This window comes from Pseudopipra pipra, chromosome 2, assembly GCF_036250125.1.
Source record: "Pseudopipra pipra isolate bDixPip1 chromosome 2, bDixPip1.hap1, whole genome shotgun sequence".
Lineage (NCBI taxonomy): Eukaryota > Metazoa > Chordata > Aves > Passeriformes > Pipridae > Pseudopipra > Pseudopipra pipra.
The window spans coordinates 114224318-114245252 of NC_087550.1; the positions used below are offsets into that span (position 1 = coordinate 114224318).

Here is a 20935-nt window from a genome sequence, read left to right on the forward strand (position 1 = left end):
TGCAGCTTGGGGTTAGGAGTTGGGGTGTTTTGATTTGAGTTCTTTTAATTGAAAAGGGTTTTGGCTGAGACATCCTGCAAGTTTCCGTTGTGGTGGTCCATAGAAGACAAGAGGGCTTACTTTTGGCAGAAGAAGGTTCATTTTTGACAGAAGCAGCATGTTTAATGAAGAAATGAGTAATGGAAAAGGGGTCATGGCTTTTAAAGATGATTCCTCCTGGTGTTGCATTGCTTAAGCTGCAAAACTTGGGGTGTTAACGACTGTGTCCAGTGCTGCTCCTGTACAACAGCACCTTACACGGCATCTGCTGTCTTTAATACATTAGAAGTGAAACTGCTTTCATAGCAGTTGTGGGGTGGGTGTGAGTAAATCTTTTGAACTGCACCTGCACTAAAGACTGTGCCTAAAAACAGTCCTGTTCAGGAAAAGTTCCAGCTGAAAAACAGAACCAAGTTAATGTTTCATTTCAGCTGGTAAGGCTGCGACGGAAGAGAATATTTGTAGCTGCGTTTGCCACTTATTGCAAGGCTGGAGCTGAGCTGTGTTACTGGAGAGAACAGTTTTATCCTTGGGGCAAATTAATTGCAATTTAAAATACCAAACTTACGTCCAGATGCCTGTAGATTAAATCAAATTCATGTTGAATTGATACACAAGTATTTCTGAATTCATCCTTATAGCCAACATTGCTTTCTTACGAATCACAGAATGGTTTGTGTTGGAAGTTAAAGGTGAGTGAGTTCCACCCTCCTGCCATGGGCAGGGACACCTTCCACTAGACCAGGTTGCTCAGAGCCCCTTCCAGCCTGGCCTTGAACACTTCCAGGGATGGGAGGTCCATAGCCTCTCTGGGCAACCCGTGTTGCAGCGTCACAGTGGTGAGGGTGTCTCCAAATAAATTTTCTTTTTTTTTGCAGTTTTCATTTTGTTCCATTCACATGTATGGAAAACAGAGTACATCTCAACTACACAGACAGTCCTTCCTTGGCAGCGATGTGCTCATCAATTATAAACTTCTAATCCCCTGTCATGTTTTATTTCTTACAAAACTAAAACCTTCAGCAAGAAGAGCCACTGGTGAGAGGACAGCGCTGTCCCACCCCACAGTCCCTTGGTACTGCAGCAGCACAGCTGCTTTAGGAGGCCCCTGTTTTCCTGCTGATAGTTACTGCCAGAAATGGTGTTAATTCAATCGATCTCAAGTTTCAACTGTAAACTGGATGTGTGGAATCAGCTGGAATGGTGGAAGCCAACAAACCAGCCCTGCTGCCAGCAGACCAGCTTCCTGGCTACCTTTCAGCAAGTGAAAAGCGGGATGGGGGGAAGGGTGTGCTTATCTCTCTGACTCTTCAGAGGCAAGTGCTGACTCCTCAGTGCTCTGATAAACATCCGGTTCAGTGCTTTTGCATAATTCCAGTTTTGGTGTTTGCTTTTGAACTAGATTGTTTTGACAGGACAGCTGATGAAGTGGTGGGATGGTGGGGGGAGTGGTGGGAGGCAGCAGCTTCATGGGTGAGCTGGAGCCCTGGAGCAGCTCGTGTGTGTGGCTGCCCCTTTGACCCAACCACCTTAACAGCCTTCAGAGCTTTGCAAGCTGTTCCCACGAGGCAGAGAAGATTACTCTGATCCAGGTGTTCCTTTGGGACAAACCCCTGCGTTCCTGACAAAGGCCTGCAGAGCACTGTTTTCCTGAGCACTGTGAGCTCAGGACACCATAGGCCACTTCCAGCTCTCTGTTTCCAAGACTGCACATGTAGGTGGGTCTGGAGGGAAAAAAAGTAGTTTCTGCTCTGGTTTCAGTGAGCCACGAGACAAAGTGGGGAGAGAAGCAGCAGGGAGCACTGGAGCTGGTGTCCCTGCCTCCTTGTTTTTTGTGAAAAAACTTTTAGTCTGCCAGGCTTAGGCCTGCTGTGCTTTTGCACAGCACCTGGCTTGATTTCAAGTCTTGCTACCTGTGCAGCTGAATACTGGATTGTGTTTCAGATCCTCCTCACTTTCTTCCTGGAGCCATCTGGGATTCTGGCCAGGCAGAGGGAGGGAACTGCTCCCACTGCAGCCTGTGCACCAGCCTGCCTCCTGGGCCTGGGAGCTGTGGGAAGAGCCAAGGGGAACCACTGCTCCTCCCTTTACCCACACGTTTTCCTTGAGAGCTAATACTGCTCATGTCTGAGAGAAAGATGGGAGACAACTTCACGAATCAAAGCAGTCCTGCAACTTCCATCATTCCTTCTTTGCTTTCTAGTGAACAAGGAGGATTCTTCCTCTTGTGGTAGAGGAAAAGAAGTCCTGGAGCTGCATGAGGAAGAGATTTGATAAAGGGACTCTGAGGCAGGACATGGAGAACTGATTTCTGGACAAAGCACAAGTGGAGAGTGAGCTGCCAGCCTTCCTGCCTGGGGTTTGAGTGAAACATTAATTGTTGCACTGCTGGACTGGGGATGGGCAAGGGAAATTCCAAAGACAGGCAAAAATCTGCCCAAGTAATACTAATGTCTGGGCCATTCTTTCCTTTCTGCAGGAGTTTGGCTCATTTTTTTACCCTTTCATGTGACCATGCTGACCACAACAAAGAGACATTTAATTGCCCTCCTTGCTCAACCTCCAAGGAGGGAAGCCTTCGGTCTTTGGGACAACTCTGGGGTTCTAAAACACGTGTGGTGGCAGCTGTAACACCTTACAGAAAAAACATCTTCAGCCAAGGGAATAGTGCAGAGCGAGCAGCAGATTATGTCATCCTTGTAGTACTGGTAGGTGATTTGAGCAAGGTTTCTGACTGTCTCTGTTTCTGTTTTCTCTGAACAACTTCACTTCCTTCAGTCTCTACTCCTGGGCCATGTTTCTCTCTACACTTTGTGCTCCTCGGGCCACGTCCTGCATGGGCCGTGTCTTTTCTGAAATGCAGCATTCCAGATGGGAGACAAGGTACCTCAACAAAGCCTGCCGGTGCCGAGGGTGCCATGTGTCCTGCTGGCTGTATTCCTGTTTGCATAACCCTGCACGATGTTTGCTTTTTGCACAACAGCAGGGCCTTGTTGACTCTCATTGAGCTTGGCCTGGCACTACAGTCATACCTTCCACTCCACACAATTACTGTCCAGATAGTGGCCACTCAAGAAGTTTTGCAGTCTGGCTATAAAATTTTGTATTTGTCCTTATCAGCCAACTTCCCATTTTACTTTCTCATCTCGTTTCCAGCCTGTCAAAGATCATTTTGAAGTCTGTTCTCCCAATTGTTTGTGGCCTCTTGCATGCAGTTAAAATATGGAGTGGCTCTTCCTGGGCTATGTTTCCTTCCCTTTGCATAAAAACCTTTCCATGAGCTTGTGGGATAGCCTTGTGCTCTCCCATCCCAAAATGGCTGTGGGTACCAACAAAACTTCTTGGAGTGCCTTCATTAGCTGGTCACAAAAAGCCTCCTTCATGTGATCTTCCTCCTTCAGTGATCCTACCACAACAGCATTTACCTTTTTTCCTCTCCCTTTGATCACTGACTGCACTGGTCCGAGGAATCTCTTTCCTCAACCTTTGAGTCTTCAGCATGTTTTACTCATCACTGACAGAAGAAACATCATCCTCTCCTTGCCATTCCTAAACAAGCTGTTTATTTCCATGTTAATATTCCAGTTGGTGTCACATCACCGCTGCACTGATCAGATCACAGTTTTGATTTTATCCCAACCCTCACTGCAGCTCCTCTTGTTCCTTGCAAGAGAAATAAACCCAAGCACTGCCAGGTCTCAAGAAATGGATGAAATGGCTCCACTTATGCTATTGGTAGTGACCTGCTGATTTATGGGAGTTATTCACAATGCTGGGTTGAAGAATAATCCATGTATCCCACTGATTGAGCTCAGCCCTAATGGATCTAATTAGTGGGCAGTGGAGAAAAGCTCCTTGTGTTCATTCCCAGGCACCATGACTGATTTTAATACCAGTAATGCCATGGTACAGTGTGGGTTGGTGTTGCTCTGGAGATATTTGAAGTCAGTTTATTCTGTAAGTCAAAACTCCCCTGTAGTGGAAAGGGGCTTTTCACAAGGGCATGTAGTGATAGAATAAGGGGAAAAGGCTTTTAACTGAAGGAGGGTGGTGGTAGAATAGATATTAATAAGAAATTCTTTACTCTGAGGGTGGTGAGGCACTGGCACAGGATGCCCAGAGAAGTTCTGGACTCCCTGTCCCTGGAAGTGCTCAAGACCAGGTTGGATGGAGCTCTGAGCAACCTGGTCTAGTGGAAGGTGGCTTGCCCCCTGTGGCAGGGGGGTTGGAACGAGAGGATCTTTAAGGTCCCTTCCAACCCAAACCATTCTGTGCTGTTTTTGTGTTGCCAGTTTACCTTCACCTGCCTCCTGACACAGTGATGGAGATCAAATCTTGATTGCAGAGCTGTGGTGCAATCACAAATCCCTCTCATTAGCCTCACACATCGTGTCAGATAATTTCCAACATGCCTGGTGCTGTCACTTGGTCTTACAAGTCTCCTCTGAGGTATCCCTTTCGCACTTACTAGGATCTGGCATATCCACCTGTGCTGATGATTTCGTACCTCGACACCCATCCTCCTGAAGTTGCAGTGGTTGCTGCAAGGCTGGCACTTCTTCAGAGAGAACAGCTGACTCAGTGCCCCTTCCCCAGTCCCTCCTGAAAGGTGTGAAAGGTATGGTTATCCCTCCTTGGATACTCTCTATGGGCATGACTGCAGTTTGCAAACACTTGCACTCATACTGTTCCAAATATTCACAGATTTCTGCTTAGCTGTGCTTGCCTCACGTGTGCCCTGGTGTCTCATGGTTTTTCTGATACCCATAGCAGGGGCCGGGCCTTCTTAGCATCCCTGTTTTCACACTCTGCACTCCCCTTGTGCCATTCCATAATTTAGCTGCGCCAAACACAAGGTACACTCTGTTTCCACATGTTTTTCCAGTTGATGCTTTTTCTGTGGGGCTAACAGTTACTTGTTTGTTACAGTTAAATGTACAAACCTCTCTTTATGTGCATATTTCAGAGGTAATTACCTAAGCAAACTGCAATTTAAAGTAAATAGTTGTCCTGTTTAAGAACAATATTTTCTACTAGCTCTTTCTCTAGGTAAATGAGAATAAAAACATGAAACTAAAAGTAGGTTTGCATCTACTTCGAACCAGAAAGGGATTGGGAAAAAGCAGTGTAATTTCAGTCAGGAATTGGATTTTGATGATCCTCGTGGGTTCCTCCCAACTCAGAATATTCTGTGCTCTGTAATTTGTCATCAGTGTGGAGGTTTCTCTGCAATTTGTGCGGATTTTTAACATGTATAATGAAACAGCTGCTTCAGTGCCTCTACTTAAGGCAATATAAAGTATCTGGCTCTTCTTTTTAATTGTTCAGTGTTTTTCCTGCATTTTTTTTTCATAAATTTCACCCTATATTCTAGTCACAGTCCATTTTCTTACCAGAGAGACCCCTGACTTTGTAATGCTGAAACTGGTCACTCAAGCTTCAGACCAGTCACACCCAGTTGTAAAGTCCCTTCTGTCACTTTTACCACTTGATTAAAACATCCTGTTTCTTATTTTTCATATTTATGCAGAATAAAATACTCTCCAAAAAGCTCTACTACATAGCATGTGTATGTGCAGATGGAGACACACAGCTGCCTCCACTCCTTTGATTATCTAAAACACATGGAACACTTCAGGGTGAATCATGTTCTAAAACAGACCTCCTTGAATTGCTTTTCTCTTTAGTGGTACTTTTTAGAGATACAGAAGAAATTGCTGCTTGGATTTCCCACAGCCACAGGCTGTGATCTCGAAGCATTTCTCTCTGGTAAGCCTTTTCAGTACCTCCTTCTTTCATGCAAGAAATTCTGTTTTGCTTTGTTTTGTTTTAAACTTTCTCCATAATTTAGAGCACCTTGTTGTTGTGAAGAATTACTCTGACACAATTTGCACAGAGTGTGTTAAATTCACCTGCATCCTGTGTTACACATCACCAAGCTCTGTTCACAACAGTTGTGGATGCAGCTGTTGTGACACTGAGTGACTTCCCAAGTGAACACCTCCTTATCACCTTCTCAGATACCATCAGAATGGCCTTAAGCTGAAGGAGGGCAGGGTTAGAATAGATATTAGGAAGAAATTCTTTACTGTGAGGGTGGTGAGGCACGGGAACAGGTTGCCCAGAGAAGCTGTGGATTCCCCATCCCTGGAAGTGTTCAAGGCCAGGTTGGATGAAGCTCTGAGCAACCTGGGCTAGTGGAAGGTGTCCCTGCCCATGGCAGGGTTGGAATGAGATGATCTTTAAGGTCCCTTCCAACACAAACCATTCTGTGATTCATCAGCCTCCTTGCCCCAGGATGGGTATTTCCAGGATGTCTCTCCCCCCATTGCTGGCCTCGGAAAGCTGAGATGGGATTCACACTGCCAGCACAACCTTGAGGTCTTTTTGGGGGGAGAACCCAACTGCTGCCCCATGAACCTCTCTCACAGGACCCTTCTGATAGTGGGTATTTTCCCCCCAAACCAGACAAGGAGCTGCTACCACAGGCTGTGCTCAGGAGCCACTAGCAGCCACGTGTGTGTCCCCTACAGCCACTGCCCATGGGTGCATGAGTAAAACACCTTCAAAGGCCAGGGCCTGGCCACAGCCCTGGCAGAGCCCTCTCTCCAGGGTCACACATCAATTAGGCTGCAAAGGACCTCTGAGGTCATCAAGTCCAACCTTTGACTGAACACCACCTTGTGAACTAGACCATGGCACTGAGTGGCACGGCCAGTCCCTCCAGGGATGGTGACTCCAGCACGCCCCTGGGCAGCCCATTCTGATGTCTAATCACCATTTATGTGAAGAAATTCTTCCTGATGTCCAAGCTAAACCTCTCCTGGCACAGCTTGAGACTGTGTCCCCCTGTCCTGTCACTGGCTGCCTGGGAGAAGAGGCTGAACCCACCTGGCTACAACCTCCTCTCAGGGAGTTACAGAGAGCCACAAGGTCTCCTCTGAGCCTCCTTTTCTCCAGGCTGAGTCCCCCCAGCTCCCTCAGCTGCTCCTCACAGGACTTGTGCTCCAGATCCTTCACCAGCTCCGTTGCCCTTCTCTGGACTCACTCCAGCCCCTCAATGTCCTTCCTGACTTGAGAGGCCTAGAACTGGACACCATCCTGGAAGACCTTGTGGATAAACCCAGGCATATTCCCCTCGTTCTCCTCAGTGATCCAGCTGGACATCCTTGGACATCCCTGGGCATTGCTAGACTCCACTGGACACTGCTGGACATTCCTGGACATCACTGGACATTGCTGGGCACTGCTGGACACTGCTGAACATCTCTGGACACCATTGGACATCCATGGGCACTGTTGGACACCATTAGACATCGTTGGACATCCCTGGACATCTCTGGACACTGCTGGACATCACTGGATATCAGTAGACATCACTGGACACCGCTGGACACAGCTGGACAACACTGGACATTGCTAGACATCAATAGACATCACTGGACACTGCTGGACACATCTGGGCATCCCTGGACACCACTGGACATTGCTGGACACTGCTGGACACTCCTGGACATCCCTGGACGCTGTTGGACATTTCTGGATATCACTGGACACTGCTGGATACCGTTGGACATCTCTGGACATCTCTGGACTCCGCTGGACATCCCTGGAAGCTGTTGGACATCTCTGGATATCACTGGACACAGCTGGACACCGCTGGACATCCCTGGACATCTCTGGACACCGCCGGTGCCGCCCCGCCCGCGCTCCGCCCTCCCATTGGCTGGCTCCGACGAGCCGACGCCCCCACGGTGGCCAATCAGCGCTCGCGCCGCGCTCCCGCCCCTTGGGGGGGCGGAGGGGGCGTGGTCAAGGCGTGGCGGGGGCGTGGCCAAGCGGCTCGTGCGCTGCTCTCAGCACGCCGCGCATCCTGCTCATCCTCACCCTCATCCTGGTTATCCTCCTCCTCCTCCTCCTCCTCATCATCTCCATCACCTTCGCCACCGCGGCGGTGTCCGGTGTCCCGGATCGCGCGGGTGAGGTGGCGGCCGCAGCGCGAGCGGGGGGGCGGGAGGGGCTGCCCCGTCCCTGCGGCCGCACGTTGCATCATCCGCGGGAGTGGGATGGGGTGGGGAGAGCTGGGGGCGGCCGTGCCCCCCATCCTGGGGTGGGGTGAAGGTTTGGGGGCTGCGGGCTGGAACAGATTGCCCCGAGAGGGTGTGGAGTCTCCCTCGCTGGAATTATTCCAGAACCGTGTGGATGCGATCCTGTGCCATGTGCTCTGGGATGGCCCAGCTCGAGCGGGGAGGTTGAACCAGATGAGCCGCTGTGGTCCCTTCCAACCTGACCCACTCTGTGGTTCTGTGAATGTGGTGCTGCCACACAACTGGACTTCTGTTCTGTGTCTGTAATGAAGGGAAGGGGTGGGAAGGGGCAGCTGCGGGCGAGAGGAGCCCCTGAGCCACCCCTGGGAGGAGTGGGGGATGCCCAGGGCAGGCCGGGAGCGCCTCCTCCGAGCAAGGAGCAGCAGGAGCAGAGATGGGCTCTCGGCGTCTCACGCTGGCTCTCAAGATGACTTTGTGCCTTCTGGTTTTCTCTCTGGGTTTGGCACCAGCTCTCTGCCCAGGCTTGGCTTGTTGTCCATTGCTCTCGTGGGCACCATGAGGGCCTCCTGCAGCTTTTTTTCTACTTTTTAATTTTTTTTTTTATTTCATATATTGCCCTTCCCCCATTGGGAGGGGTCTGAACTTGACGAGAACCTGAGCGAGCTGCTCAGTATCAGCGTTAATAATGCTGCTGGCACATGGAACCAGCCACTACTTGAAAGACAAGTGATTCTTCTCCTTCCTATTCCTGCTTGAGTATCTTGTCTGCTGTGTGCCTCTCTAATCCTAAAGCCTTTGACCATGAAGTGCTGGGCCCTGTTCCAGCATGGTTGCTCACACTGTTTGCCCTTTCAGTGAGTCTGTTTGCTGATTTGTGGCACGAGAGCTCAGTGTTCTGCAAAGCTTGTGCTGCAGGAAAGGTGGAAAAAACCAGAGTATGGAGAGAGGTGAAACGTGGGAATCTCATATCAAAGAGGAAAGGTGTTTCCTGAGAAACTGAGAGCTGCTCAGAATGTGGTATTCCTCAGCAGGGGAACGTCTGTGGTGAGATCACCACTGATGAAGTGCAGTTTAGATGCTGGAGTGGGTTCAGTATTAGGGTGTTTGTCACCCTTTTTCATACTGATTGGTGGCTGTTGTTATCCTGCCATGACTTCTGCGCGTGAGTTACTGCTCTCCTGCAGCCACAGTGTGCCTCTAACGATGGTGTTTGGTATCCAGGGGCACAAGGGACCTGTGTCCCGGGCTGTGCAGGCCCGGGGACGCCACTGACCTGGCACTGGCAGCACGGCAGCCTGCCAGGGTGGTGGGATGGGCTGGTCCCTGGCTGTGGGCAGGTGCCTGCAGCCTGCATGTGACCTGGGAAAACTGCCTGTGAGCACAGGGGCTGGGCACCCAGCAGCACCCTGCCCGTGGCTGCACTGGGGGTGCCTTGCTGGGAGCTCCGTGGGTGTAGCCGGAGTGGTGGCAGTTGTGGCCTTTCCCACAAAACACGCACCAGCCCAAAAGCTGGCTTCCTGCCCAGGCAGTGGTGGCCAGCCTTTATCAGAGGTCCCTGGGCTAACAAAAGTTGTTTTGCCTTGCAGGGAGGCACCATAATGCTGGGGAGGGGGGAGCTGTGCTTCTGCCTGTGTTACAGACCTCTCAGAAACCGAGAGCAGAGCTCCAGCTCCCTCTTTTTGCCATGTTGGGCAGCTTGCTTAATCTCTGAGCCTCTCACCTGTAATGCTTCTCTCCCTGTACTTGGTGAGCTCGGCAGATCAAAAGCACTGTTCAGGCTCCCAGTGTTGGTCCATCTTTGTGTGCTAAGGAGAGGGAGGTAGAAGCAGGGAAAGAAATGAAAGCTTCTGACTGCAAGAGGTAAAAATGCAGATAAAGCATTCTCCAGGCTTTTGTCTAATGCTGTTGAGCTCCTGAAGACTTCAGTCTTCACTCAGAAGACTTATTGGGTGAGTTCAGAAAGGGTTGGAGTGAACTCAGGAAATGGAGATGTCAGAAGACACCTGGATTAGGGCTGCAGGCACAGCTTCCCTTCTGTGGGGGGAAGCAGACTGAACATTTTCATGTTTTCCCTGGCTGTATTGTAGTATAACAATTGCCACAGCTATGGAAGTTGCTTTGCTGTTGAAGTTGAATCTTTGCAATGTTACAGAGGTGGGGGCATTAAAGAATTACCCATTTCCTATCAGGAATATTATAAGTATGTAGATCTGGCTTGAAAAAGGTGATCACTGAGCACATGCATGTGCTCATCTGCTCTGCAGGAGGAAATGGAAATAAGACTTGGGATTCTTGAAGGATCTCTTCCTAGAACCTCAGTGCTGTTAATTCATTTTCCAGTTATTTCAGGTCACTTGTTGTCTCCTGACACAGGAGCTAGGGCTGCCTGCTCCTGAGGAAGGAGCAAGGACGCACACACACTCACAGAAAAAGCACAACAGCAAAACAAACCAAATGTCTGTCTCCTGAATCATTTATAGCTGTGGTGTTTCTGTGATCAGCTTCCAAAAGCTGGATGGATACCGCTGCATCTGCTTATCTGTAAAGATCCTAAAGCTCTCTAAGACCCTGTGACACTCAGAGTGAGCAGAACAACTGGTTTGTAGTGGTTTACTTGTGCCTGCTTAATGTCATAAAGTTTCCCATTCTTAGCATAATGGAATTCTGTATCTCATCTCTTGCTGAGCAGTCAGCCCTGGGGGCATCTCTCTCTGATTCACCTCTTACACCTGCCTTTTAGAGAGCTTTATTTGTGCTTCAGACAAGAATCAAGTTCATTAGGTTCTTGCACACATAATATTTAAATGGTACAGTACATTAGTGCTGATATCATACACTGTAAACAGCTGTAGAAACTGTAGTTCCTGACCTGTCTGTGGAGTGAATCCAGCTCAGGCTGTGTGGGCATTAATTTCACTCACTGGCTTTCAGCCCTTTTCTGTAGGAGTTGAGAAATAGTTTAGGTCTTGGATTCCCTGTGGAGATGGATCCAGAGATGTGAGCCTTGCCCATGACAATTTCTGCATCTCATACCTCTGTGTCCCACTCCCCTTCATGACTTAGGTTTAAATGACTTTGTAAATTGTCTTTTTGATTATTTTTTGTTTGCCTCGTGTGCTCTGCAGATATAATGGCAGAAGTTAGTCAGGCTTTTCTAGTTAGACTCTACCCACACCCCCAACTAGTTATGGGAGTGTTCCCCTTTGCAGCAAAATTAAATTCAGGCTGACAGAATTTCTTTTCAGAGGATGGGCAGCTTGTCTTCCTTGGACTCTCCTGAGCAGTGTCCAACTGCAATTATAGGAGCAGAGTTGCCATCCTCCTGTCCTGCCTCCCCAGTCTTTCATTCCCAGAAAAAAAGACTGAGAAGAGGGTTAGGCTAGCAAAGGAGTTGCTGTCATCCTCTGTTTTCGGGATTTCTGCTCACCCCCTTTTCTTTGTTCCCCAAAGGTCTCCCCAGTAGAAAGATGCAACAGGTTCCTATGGCCTGTTTTGGGTCTGTAGGCAGAATCATGTGGGAGGGTTTGGATGTCCTAGACCACCTCTGCCCCCTGTTTTGCTCAAGTTGCATCATCAAGGGCTGTAAGCAATGGATTGTGTTTCTTAAAGTTAGTATTTGGTTAGGATTTCTTTTGGCAATGCTTGAGGTTGGCTTTTTGTCCCTCTTCTCATTATTTGTTTGGAATTGAAGCCCTATTATTGAAGCTTTGATCAAACATCAAGTATTGCCATTCTGAAAATATGAGAGAGTCTTACAGCTCAGCTGAAGGCAATAAATATAGCTCGTTCTTAGTTTCTGCTGTTTCTAGTTCAAGAAGTGATGGGAGTTGCTGTTAGTGAATTATGGATTTTTTTGCTTTACAATACAGGAAATGAGATGGCATTGTCTTGCCCAATTCAGAGGGAATCCTTCAAAATACAGCTTTTTGAGAGCCACATTAATTTCTTTCCTGCTGTCAGTACAGAGAACAAATACTTGAAACCTCTTAAATTTTTTTCTGCAACAAATTTCTCCCCCTTTCCCCTCAATTTTTGGACCCTTTTGAAGGATACTGTGAATTGGTGATTTTTAAAGCTTTTAAAGGTTTTGTGCTCCTATTTTTTGACAACCTGGAAGATGAGCAGAACCTGCTGTTTCCTGTCTCTAATCCCCTGCTGCTCTCTTCCTGCATGTTCAAATAGTTTGATCCTATGGCACCAAGATCCCTTTATTAGATGGGCTTTGTCAGTATTGTCAGTGTTACCCCTGAGCAGAGGCAGTTGGTGTCTGTGTCCAGTGTTTGGTGTCAGCTGGGTGAGGGAACATGTGGATGTGGCTCAAAAGAAGCCTTGAAACTTCTCCAGTGTTTCTTTTTCCTTTACTAAAAAAAAGCCACCGATATTCTGAATTGTGAATCAGGAACCTCCTGGAAAGAGAAATGAAAGGTGGGTTTCACTCTGGAACTGAAAATGAGCTGATTTCTGATTTCTGTTTGTTGTTTGATTATGTGTATTTATAGGCTCTTAGCTTTCTTGGGCTGGTGTCTCTCAGTTTAGTGCTGGTCAGTATTCTAGGACAGGATATAGTCCATCTTGGCTCTTGGGCATGTGTTAACCTAAATAAAGTAAAATCATACAATTCTGGTGGCATGGAAACGTTGATATCCAGGAGGAGAATTATTTCAAGTCTTAGGCTGGAAAGTTGATGCTTTCAGAGGGTTTTTTTTTTCCCTAAAGCAGGGCAGTTTAAATGCTTTAGGAGCTTTCTTCAAGTCAGCATGCAAGAAAGGAGTTGGTGTGCACAAGGCAGTACTGGTTAGTGGTCCATATTAACTTACAGGATCAAATGCTAAAGTTCACTGAACCTGTGATTCAGTTTTTTTTTTCCAGTGTGTCACCAGACCATCAACTGTGTGTCTGTTTTATGTGCATCTGTCAGAAGAAGGAGGATGAGGCCAGAGACCCTTCCCAGCACAGTTCAGTAATGGAAAGAGCTGAATTTTGCTGCAAAATGGTGATGAGAAAAACAAATATTAGAGGGGAAAAAAACCCCTCATGCTTTCCAAGACTTCAGCCACGTTTTTGCCTTCAGTGGAAAGGAAGCAGACAGGCTCTGTGAACAACTGGCCGGTGCAGGAAAAATGAACTAACTGTTTCCATTTTGTATTTACTAATTTCTGAAGCAAAAAGCCTCCTAGAAGGCTGAAGTGTTTGCTGTGTGTGTGTTACATCCAGCATCACTACAGCTGTGCATGCAACACTGATTCATTTTGGGTAGGAACTTGGGAGATTTTGGTCTCCTCAAGGGTTCAGAGGCCTCTGCAAGTGTTCCTGGATAAAGCCCTTTCCTAAGTTGTGTGCAGGGTCTTTTGGGGATGGCACCGTGAAGCCCTTTCCCCCTGTGTGTCCCTAGAAGTCTATATCCTGTGAACTGAAGTATTTCCTGTTACTTTGTGTGGCTTTCAAGCTTATGGAATTGCAGACAGTCTGATAAAAGGTGTTTTCTGCTTACCTTCCTGGCTCTGAGAGGGAAGATTATGTAATGCAGGAAGGACAGGGTCAGGGGACCCTCCATCAAGATTGTGCAATGCCTCTGCTGCATGATTTTATTTTTTTTTTTTAATCCTATTTATACAAGTCACCTTCACTTTGTTTTGCAGCTTCTTTTTTTCTCTATGAAAAAGCTGTCTGTGTTTTGCCTCTGTGAGAGACTCTTTCATGACAGTGTTGTTTTTTTTTCCCAACTTGCATGATCCACAGTGTTGAAGAGGATTCCGGTCTTGTGACTCCTTCCTGAAGGAATTCCAGTCTCCTGGACCATCACCTTCACCAAAAAACATGGAGAAGTTTGCATCAGACAGGCCTGTTCCTGTGTCTAAGGTACTCGTGGGTCTTTGGGGAATACTGTTATCCCAACTTTCTGTCACCAGAATTTGGGAGAGCCCCACCTGTTTCCAGAGAGATTTCTAGGTTGTTTTGCTGAAATGCTGTGGTGGGAGGTGCTGTTGAAACCAGTGGCCTTTCTGGAAGAGTTCTCCATGACCATAAGTAGGAATGCAGAGTCTTTTGGCAGAATTTTCTAATTATTCACCAGGTAGTCTTACTGTGTTCCACTCTGCTTGGAATGGGGAGGTTTTGTTTCAGAGAGCTTCTGGTGTGGGAGGGGTGTCTCCCATGAGACCTGTCCTGTTTTCTTGATATTTATGGAGGCTTGTTACAGTGAGCATGTGCCTCAGTGTATTTACATTATTCTCGTGCTGGTGATAAGGATTTGGCAAATCAAAATGATGCTGAAACACCTTCCCATCCTCACAGTACTATGGAAACATCAACTGACCATCAAAATACCTGTTTGTTGTGACCTTTTTCACATAAGGGGAAAACAAGACTGAGACATTGGAGGATGGGATTAATCTGAGACATGCTGTGCTTCCTTCCCCAACACCTGGGTCTGAGGTGCAGTCCCAGGATCTCTTGCAGTCAGTGGCAGAACCTGTTCTTGGGTGTTAAAACTGCTTTTTGCCCTTGCCCTTTTTAGTTCATGGGCAAGACTTGTCTCCTGGACACTGTCACCAGGGTAGCTGCTGCTCAGGCTTCCCTCAGGAAAACTGCATGCTGGAATACCAGACTGGGATGGATAAGTTGGTGGGACAAGAGGGACAAGAGAGACAAGAATAAGGGCTCCTTATTAGCAACGTGATTTTTAACTGTTTTAGCAGGGGGCAATGATGTGAATGGAGGATTTCCCATGGTGTGGAACTTGAGTGACTTTGATAATCTCAAAGATGCTCTGACCCTGTTACAGCAGGGCAGACAAATCACTCACTCTCTCCTCAACCCTTCATCTTTTTTCTTTTCCTTTTTTTTTTTTTCTCTTTTTGTTTTCCTTCTCCCTCCCCCAAGAACGGAATCCCTACTCCTCCTTCCCAGAAGAAGCCAGATACAAACTCGTGCCCTCATGCAGCTGACAAGTGTGTTCTCCCTGGTGGGGTGGACAGTGAGAACTGCAAGAATAACGAGAAGGAAAGGCAGTGGATCCGCCCTGATACACCCAGCAAATGCACGTGGAAGCTTGGGAAACCCCTCTCTGCCTCCCCACATCATCATACCTCTCTGTAAGTGTTTTATTTGCTGCTTTTCAGCACTAATCCAGGTTCCCTCGGAGCCATGTGGGTTTAACAGCAGGTGACTGATTTAAATGGAGCCTTGTTCAGCCTGTAGATGTGCCGGCGCTTTTTAATTTCCACGTCTAAGCAAAGCTAAGAACCCAGACTGAGTGTACAGGGGGCCTTGCACCACAGATGTGAAAGCACGTGGACTGGAATGAACTTATTTTAAGTCACCTGGCAAGCAGTTCCCTGACTAGATGAAAGTTTGCACTATTAATGCCTTTTGGTTATAAACTAGCTGACTCTGAGGAGCGCTGAGCTACTCCATGCCAGGAGAAAGTGCAGAGCACTTCATTCTTGCCTCAGCACTTGGCTTGATGTCTGTTTAATCCATGTTTTGGATCAAGGACTTGATGTTTTGTGAGTTTGTATCCCGTGGTTGTTCTTTTAAACTAAAATACCTAAAGTAACTACCCCGATAAAGGGGAGGGAGAAAGCTGGTTGAAATAAAAAGCACTAGAAATGCTGTGTGGTTGTTGTGTGACCTACCTGTGGCCTTTTCTGGGAATACACTGACTTTGTATTTATACCAGGTCAGAGCCTCCAAAGATCCTGCCAAACATCCTGAATAAAGTTGGCAATACACCTTTGGTGCGAATCAACAAGATTGGGAAGCATTTTGGACTCAAGTGTGATCTCTGTGAGTACTGCTGCAGGCAGAAAATCCAACTAACAAACATTGTTTCAGAAACTTGGGGTAGTTCTGGTTAGTAGTGCCATGTAACCCTGGGAGCAGGAGTGCAGGCACCTGGTAGAAAATGGTGAGGAAAAATTCCTCTTTTTCTTTGGCAGATTGTCAGTTTTTATGGAATTGGTCATTTAAAACATCTTTCAGTTTGCACTTCAGGAGAACATTCCCTGCAGCTTTTCCATTTTTCTAGAAAAAGTAAAACGTTTTTCATAGAACATTTAAATTTTAAGAAGTTGTATGAAGTTTTTGACTGCTTCTCATATTCAGAGTATTCATCAGTGTGTATAAAATGCAGATCAGCAGTTATCACCAAAGATCACTGAAAATGATTAAAGGGATGAAACTGTCAGTGAAAGTTTTGTTTTGGTTGGTTGGGGTTTTAAACCCAACTGTGCTGGAGATACCTGGAGGCTCTGATCAGAGTCCTGAAAGGTGGTGTTCAACACCACTGAAGGGGTTATTGCTGGGGGGGGACTGGAGTGAAAGTGTAGACTGAACAAGGGGAGAAACTTCCAGTTTGATCAAGGGCAAGACCAGGTTTCAAGGCCAGGTTGGATGGGGCTCTGAGCAGCCTGGTCTAGTGGAAAGTGTCCCTGCCCATGGCAGGGGGTTGAAATGAGGTGATCTTTAAGGTCCCTTCCAACCCAAACCATTCTGTGATTCCAGTGACAAGTTGCTTATTGTTCTGACCTGTAACAGAAGAGATGCCGTGAGCTGAATCCCCCTCTCTGCTGTTGGGAAGCAGGGAGGTGAACTGGGCAAACATGTTAACAGAGCTGGTCTTCCAGAGGTGTTAGGAATCAGCAGCCTGCTACCCAGTGACTGTGTTCAAGAGCTGTGCTTGGTTTCTGTGATTCCAGTGGTCAAGTGCGAGTTCTTCAATGCCGGGGGCAGCGTCAAGGACCGCATCAGCCTCAGGATGGTGGAGGATGCTGAGAGGGCTGGGATCCTGAAGCCTGGGGACACAGTCATAGAGCCAACCTCTGGAAACACAGGTAGGGCACGGAGAGACCTTAGCAAAGTGTGGGGGGAAATGCTGTGGTGCTTTTCCTGGGTGAGGCAGGTTTGAGGTTGGAGCATGGAGGCTGCCTGTGCAAGGAAGAAGGGATCTCTTCCTGCCTGCAGTGCCTCCTCCATCTTGCACAAGGAACATTTCTACAGTGCCCTGTGCTGACCAGAACAGCTGAGAAGCAGTTCTGCTAAATTTGCAGAGCCTCCTTACTTTAAAAGAAAAGAAGTGTTAGGCCAGATTCACTAGAGTCTTTAGATCCTATTCAGGATTTCAAGTCTGACTTGAAATTAAGGGGGGAAAGGCACCCAAAAGACTGGTAAGAATCTGGATCTTCCCATTCTTTCTGTTTAGGAAGTCCCGTGGTCCCTCTGTCAGGTGAGGTGGGCCTGGTTTGAGAAACAGCCCTTCCCATGTGGGTGCAGTTGAGGTGGGAGATGAGCTGCACACCCACAGCACAGCCTGCTGACAAAGCCCTTGCACACCTGGATTTTCAACATGTTCCACTGTTGAAAATCACAGGAGATCCACAGCATCTCCTCCTTGGAGGGCTGGAGGAAGGAACAGTCCCACTAGGCAGGGGCGAGGGCATCTGATGATCCAAGACACTGGAGTTGACTCGGCTCCTGTGTCAAAGCTGTTGTAGTTCTGTTAAGCTGCTCTGCTCCTGGGGAGAAAACATACCTGGAGTGTTCCCCCTTGAGTTAAATATAAAATATATGAAATAGTTAAATATAAATAGTTAAGTATAAAATATACTGCCTCCTCTGAGCATGTTCCTGAGCTGAGCTGCAAGCTTCTCTCCTGCCTGATGTGCTCTGGAGAGGTGTTTTGTCCTGTTCTTAAACTCCTTCCTGGGCTTCCGTCCACTGTTGCAAGATATTAGACACAGGCCAAGCAGATCTTTCTTTTGTTCTTTTGGTCCAGTCAAACCTTTGTTACTGGAGGGACTGGGATGATGAGCTGATCTGCCTTCGACAAAAAAACTGGGAGGTCACATCAGTTGCTGTTGTCTCAGCAGCTGTTCTTTGAGGGTGCAGTGCAACTGAAGCCTTTGTGAATGTGGCTGTACCCCTTGCCTGAACAATGGCATGTAGTGGAAAATATCCATATGTATTGCATTCCTCCAGTATCTAAGGTCATACTATGACATCCTGCTTTCTGGGTCAGTACCTGATAAATGATTCTCCTTGCCACAGAATCTGAAAAGGCAGAACTGAAGGAGATACAGGACAATTGCTGCAGAATGCTGTCTCTTTTTTTCATATAAAAGCAAAGACCAGGGCAGACAGTAACCTGAGACACTTGTCATTTGCTCTAGGCTACTGCTCAGGGCTACCAAGTATGTTGAAAGTGAGAGCTAATGTGTTATATTTTTATCCTCTCTGCATCCCACTTCTCCCTCAGCCAAAGTCCTGTTTTGATGTTTGCTGCATTTCCAGTTCAGTGGCAGAAAGTACAAAGTATTAGAGTTCAGGTCTCAAAATTCTTTGTTTATCACAGACTATAAGGAAGAGTGATGGATGGCTTCTCTTCAGTCTCTGGCCTTAGTGAGGCCTCTTCTGTCTTATTTTTGTATTTGGGTATCCATATTTATCTGTAATACACTGAGAAAAGTTATTTTTCCTCCCACAAATATATTAAACACTACTTGAGTTACTTGAGGTGTGAGTTAAGCTTCTCTTACACTAACAGTTAAAGATTGTTACGGGTTTTTTTACCTCTGTGTGATTCAGCACCGTGTAGAAACAGAGCCAGCTTTGAACAAGCAAGTCTCTGTGTAGGGTAAACTGCAAGTGTTGGTCCTGCACCCAACACAGCAGGGGAGCTGCCTTGCCATCTCACCTCAGACATTGATCAACCAACTTGATCTGTTTAGCTTATCCTGCAGAGAGGTGATCTAATAACAGCTGTGAGCTTCTCTTCTCTGAGGTACAGAAGATGACCAGCTGGAAGTGTCTGTCTCTAACAATCAGGGTACTCCACTGTGGCAGCAAGTTAACACAGTGCATTAGACCCTCAATCACAGACAGCATCTAAATAATTTCTTTCTAGAGAGGCCTTAGTTTCAGTGCATTGCAGACTAGGGGTTTAGTGCAAAAGTGACTCAATAAAGGCTCTGATCTTCTGGCAGTATCAAAGGGACTCTCTAATCTTCTCTAGCTTGAAGCACATTCCTTTCCCAAATTCCTTCCGTAAAAATGAAGTGGGTGAGACAGGAGGAAGGTGATGTGCATGTGGTAAAGCCAGCAGTTTGCACATGTCAAGCTTCCCCACCCTTGGCTAAACTTTCTCTTGGCTGTGAACCTCAAAGAACGAGCAGCATCTGAAATCCAGTTCTGCCCAACAGACTGAAACATTCTGTTTGCCACCCTTCTAGAGACACTGTATTCAAGCCTCTGGTGAAAATCTGATTAAATCCAGGGGCATGCCAATGCTGGCATTGTGGGTTTTGTTCTCTGCTGCTCCTCACCGTGTGCTCTGCATGTCTTTGCCTGCTTTCAGGAATTGGGCTGGCCTTGGCTGCGGCAGTGAAGGGTTACCGCTGCATCATCGTGATGCCAGAGAAAATGAGCATGGAGAAGGTCAGACCTGCTTGTGTTTTCAAGAATTTAAAAAAATAAAACGTGTTTGCACTCGCAGAATTCCCGGTGCAGATGGATGCTGTGGCTTTAGCAACAAAGATGGTATAAAATTTGTAATTGGCCAGGCAGAACTCTGCTGAGGAGCTGTTGCCAGCGCCCACAGAGATCCAGGCTGGCTAGCCATGGATAGAAAATGTCTTTGAAAATGTCTTTAAGACCTATCCCCACAGCATTGTCAGTTTGAAAACTGTCGTAGGTGTTTTAAATACAAATGTCAAGGGAACTTGGGATTTGCCATGCACATTGAAGGGACTCCCTGTCCCTTGCTGAGCAGAGGGTGAAGGGAGGCAGTGCTGAAGCTTCGAATATTCTGCAAATATTCAGGGCTCAGGGCTGAGTGTGAGGGAGCCTGCTGAGCTCCTCAGGTTACACTGGCTGGTCCTGGCAAGCCTCTGAGTTGTGTCACCACAATAGCAATGGGGAAGGAAAAGCTGCCTTGCCTTCCACTTACCTTCACTGTGGAAAGCACAAAGCATCTGTTTATAGAGCAAGCCCTGTCCTGTGGTGCTGCACCTGCAGCCAAGAGAAGAGAGTAGAGGAGATCCCCTGTGTTCCACAGCTGAGGCAGCAGCACAAATGAACAACATCCCTTGAAGGCCTGTACCCATGGCCTGCTCTTACCTGCTCTGGAGGGAGAGGTACCACATGGCCATCGCCATGTGCCACATGGCACCAAAGGTCTCCCTGCCCTCTGAAGACAGGCTTTGCCTTAGCTCAGTGTCATAAACTTTCTTGCCCTTGTAGCAGTTCAAAGGTGCACAGGACCCTGGAGGGGATAAATAAACATAATTTGCACTTAAACATAAAATACTGGGCTACAGCAGTGCTGGAGTGCAGAACTTGTGCCTGGTGTGAGAGGAGAGGGTGTTTTGGCTGAATGAGACTTCTCAGTGTGGTAGTAATAGTTCCTACAGGCATGAAGGCCTGGACTAGAAACAGGAATTTCACACCTACCTCACCAGTAAAGCTTAGTTCAAATCCTTAATGTCATTTGGTTTTGATCCATGGCTCAGTGGCTCAGGCTTTAGGAGAACCACTGAGGAGGCTATTGCTGGCCAGGTGAAAGGGAAGATGCTTTCTTTCCCCTTTCATCCAGTGAAGTCTCTGTGCTGGGAGAGCGTTCTGGGGTTTTGTGACCTCCTTTCTTTGCTACAGGTGGATGTCCTGAGAGCTCTGGGCGCTGAGATTGTGAGGACCCCAACTACAGCCAGATTTGATTCTCCTGAATCTCACGTGGGAGTGGCGTGGAGGCTGAAGAACGAAATCCCTAATGCACACATCCTAGACCAGGTAAGAGCCAGGATGCAGGAGGTGCAGGACAGCATGGAGGAGGAATTGCAGCCTTGTTTCTTAGT

At 47.4% G+C, this 20935-nt stretch overlaps 1 protein-coding gene across 3 annotated transcripts in view; it reads left to right on the forward strand.

Annotated features, from left to right (window-relative positions):
• Positions 1–7855: 7855 nt before the first annotated feature.
• LOC135410351 (cystathionine beta-synthase-like protein) overlaps positions 7856–20935 on the forward strand; it is a 29385-nt gene continuing 16305 nt past the window's right edge. For 2 of the 3 annotated variants that reach the window (XR_010428644.1, XM_064646993.1), the window contains exons 1-7: positions 7902–8018; positions 13827–13946; positions 14970–15181; positions 15769–15875; positions 16787–16921; positions 19441–19520; positions 20736–20870. Coding sequence is in view for 2 of the 3 variants with exons in the window: in XM_064646993.1 (XP_064503063.1) it covers positions 13905–13946; positions 14970–15181; positions 15769–15875; positions 16787–16921; positions 19441–19520; positions 20736–20870 (711 nt within the window). In the remaining variant the exon portion in view is untranslated. Of the gene's footprint in view, positions 8019–13826; positions 13947–14969; positions 15182–15768; positions 15876–16786; positions 16922–19440; positions 19521–20735; positions 20871–20935 lie in introns of all 3 variants that reach the window. The other variant, XM_064646994.1, reaches the window with a different exon arrangement.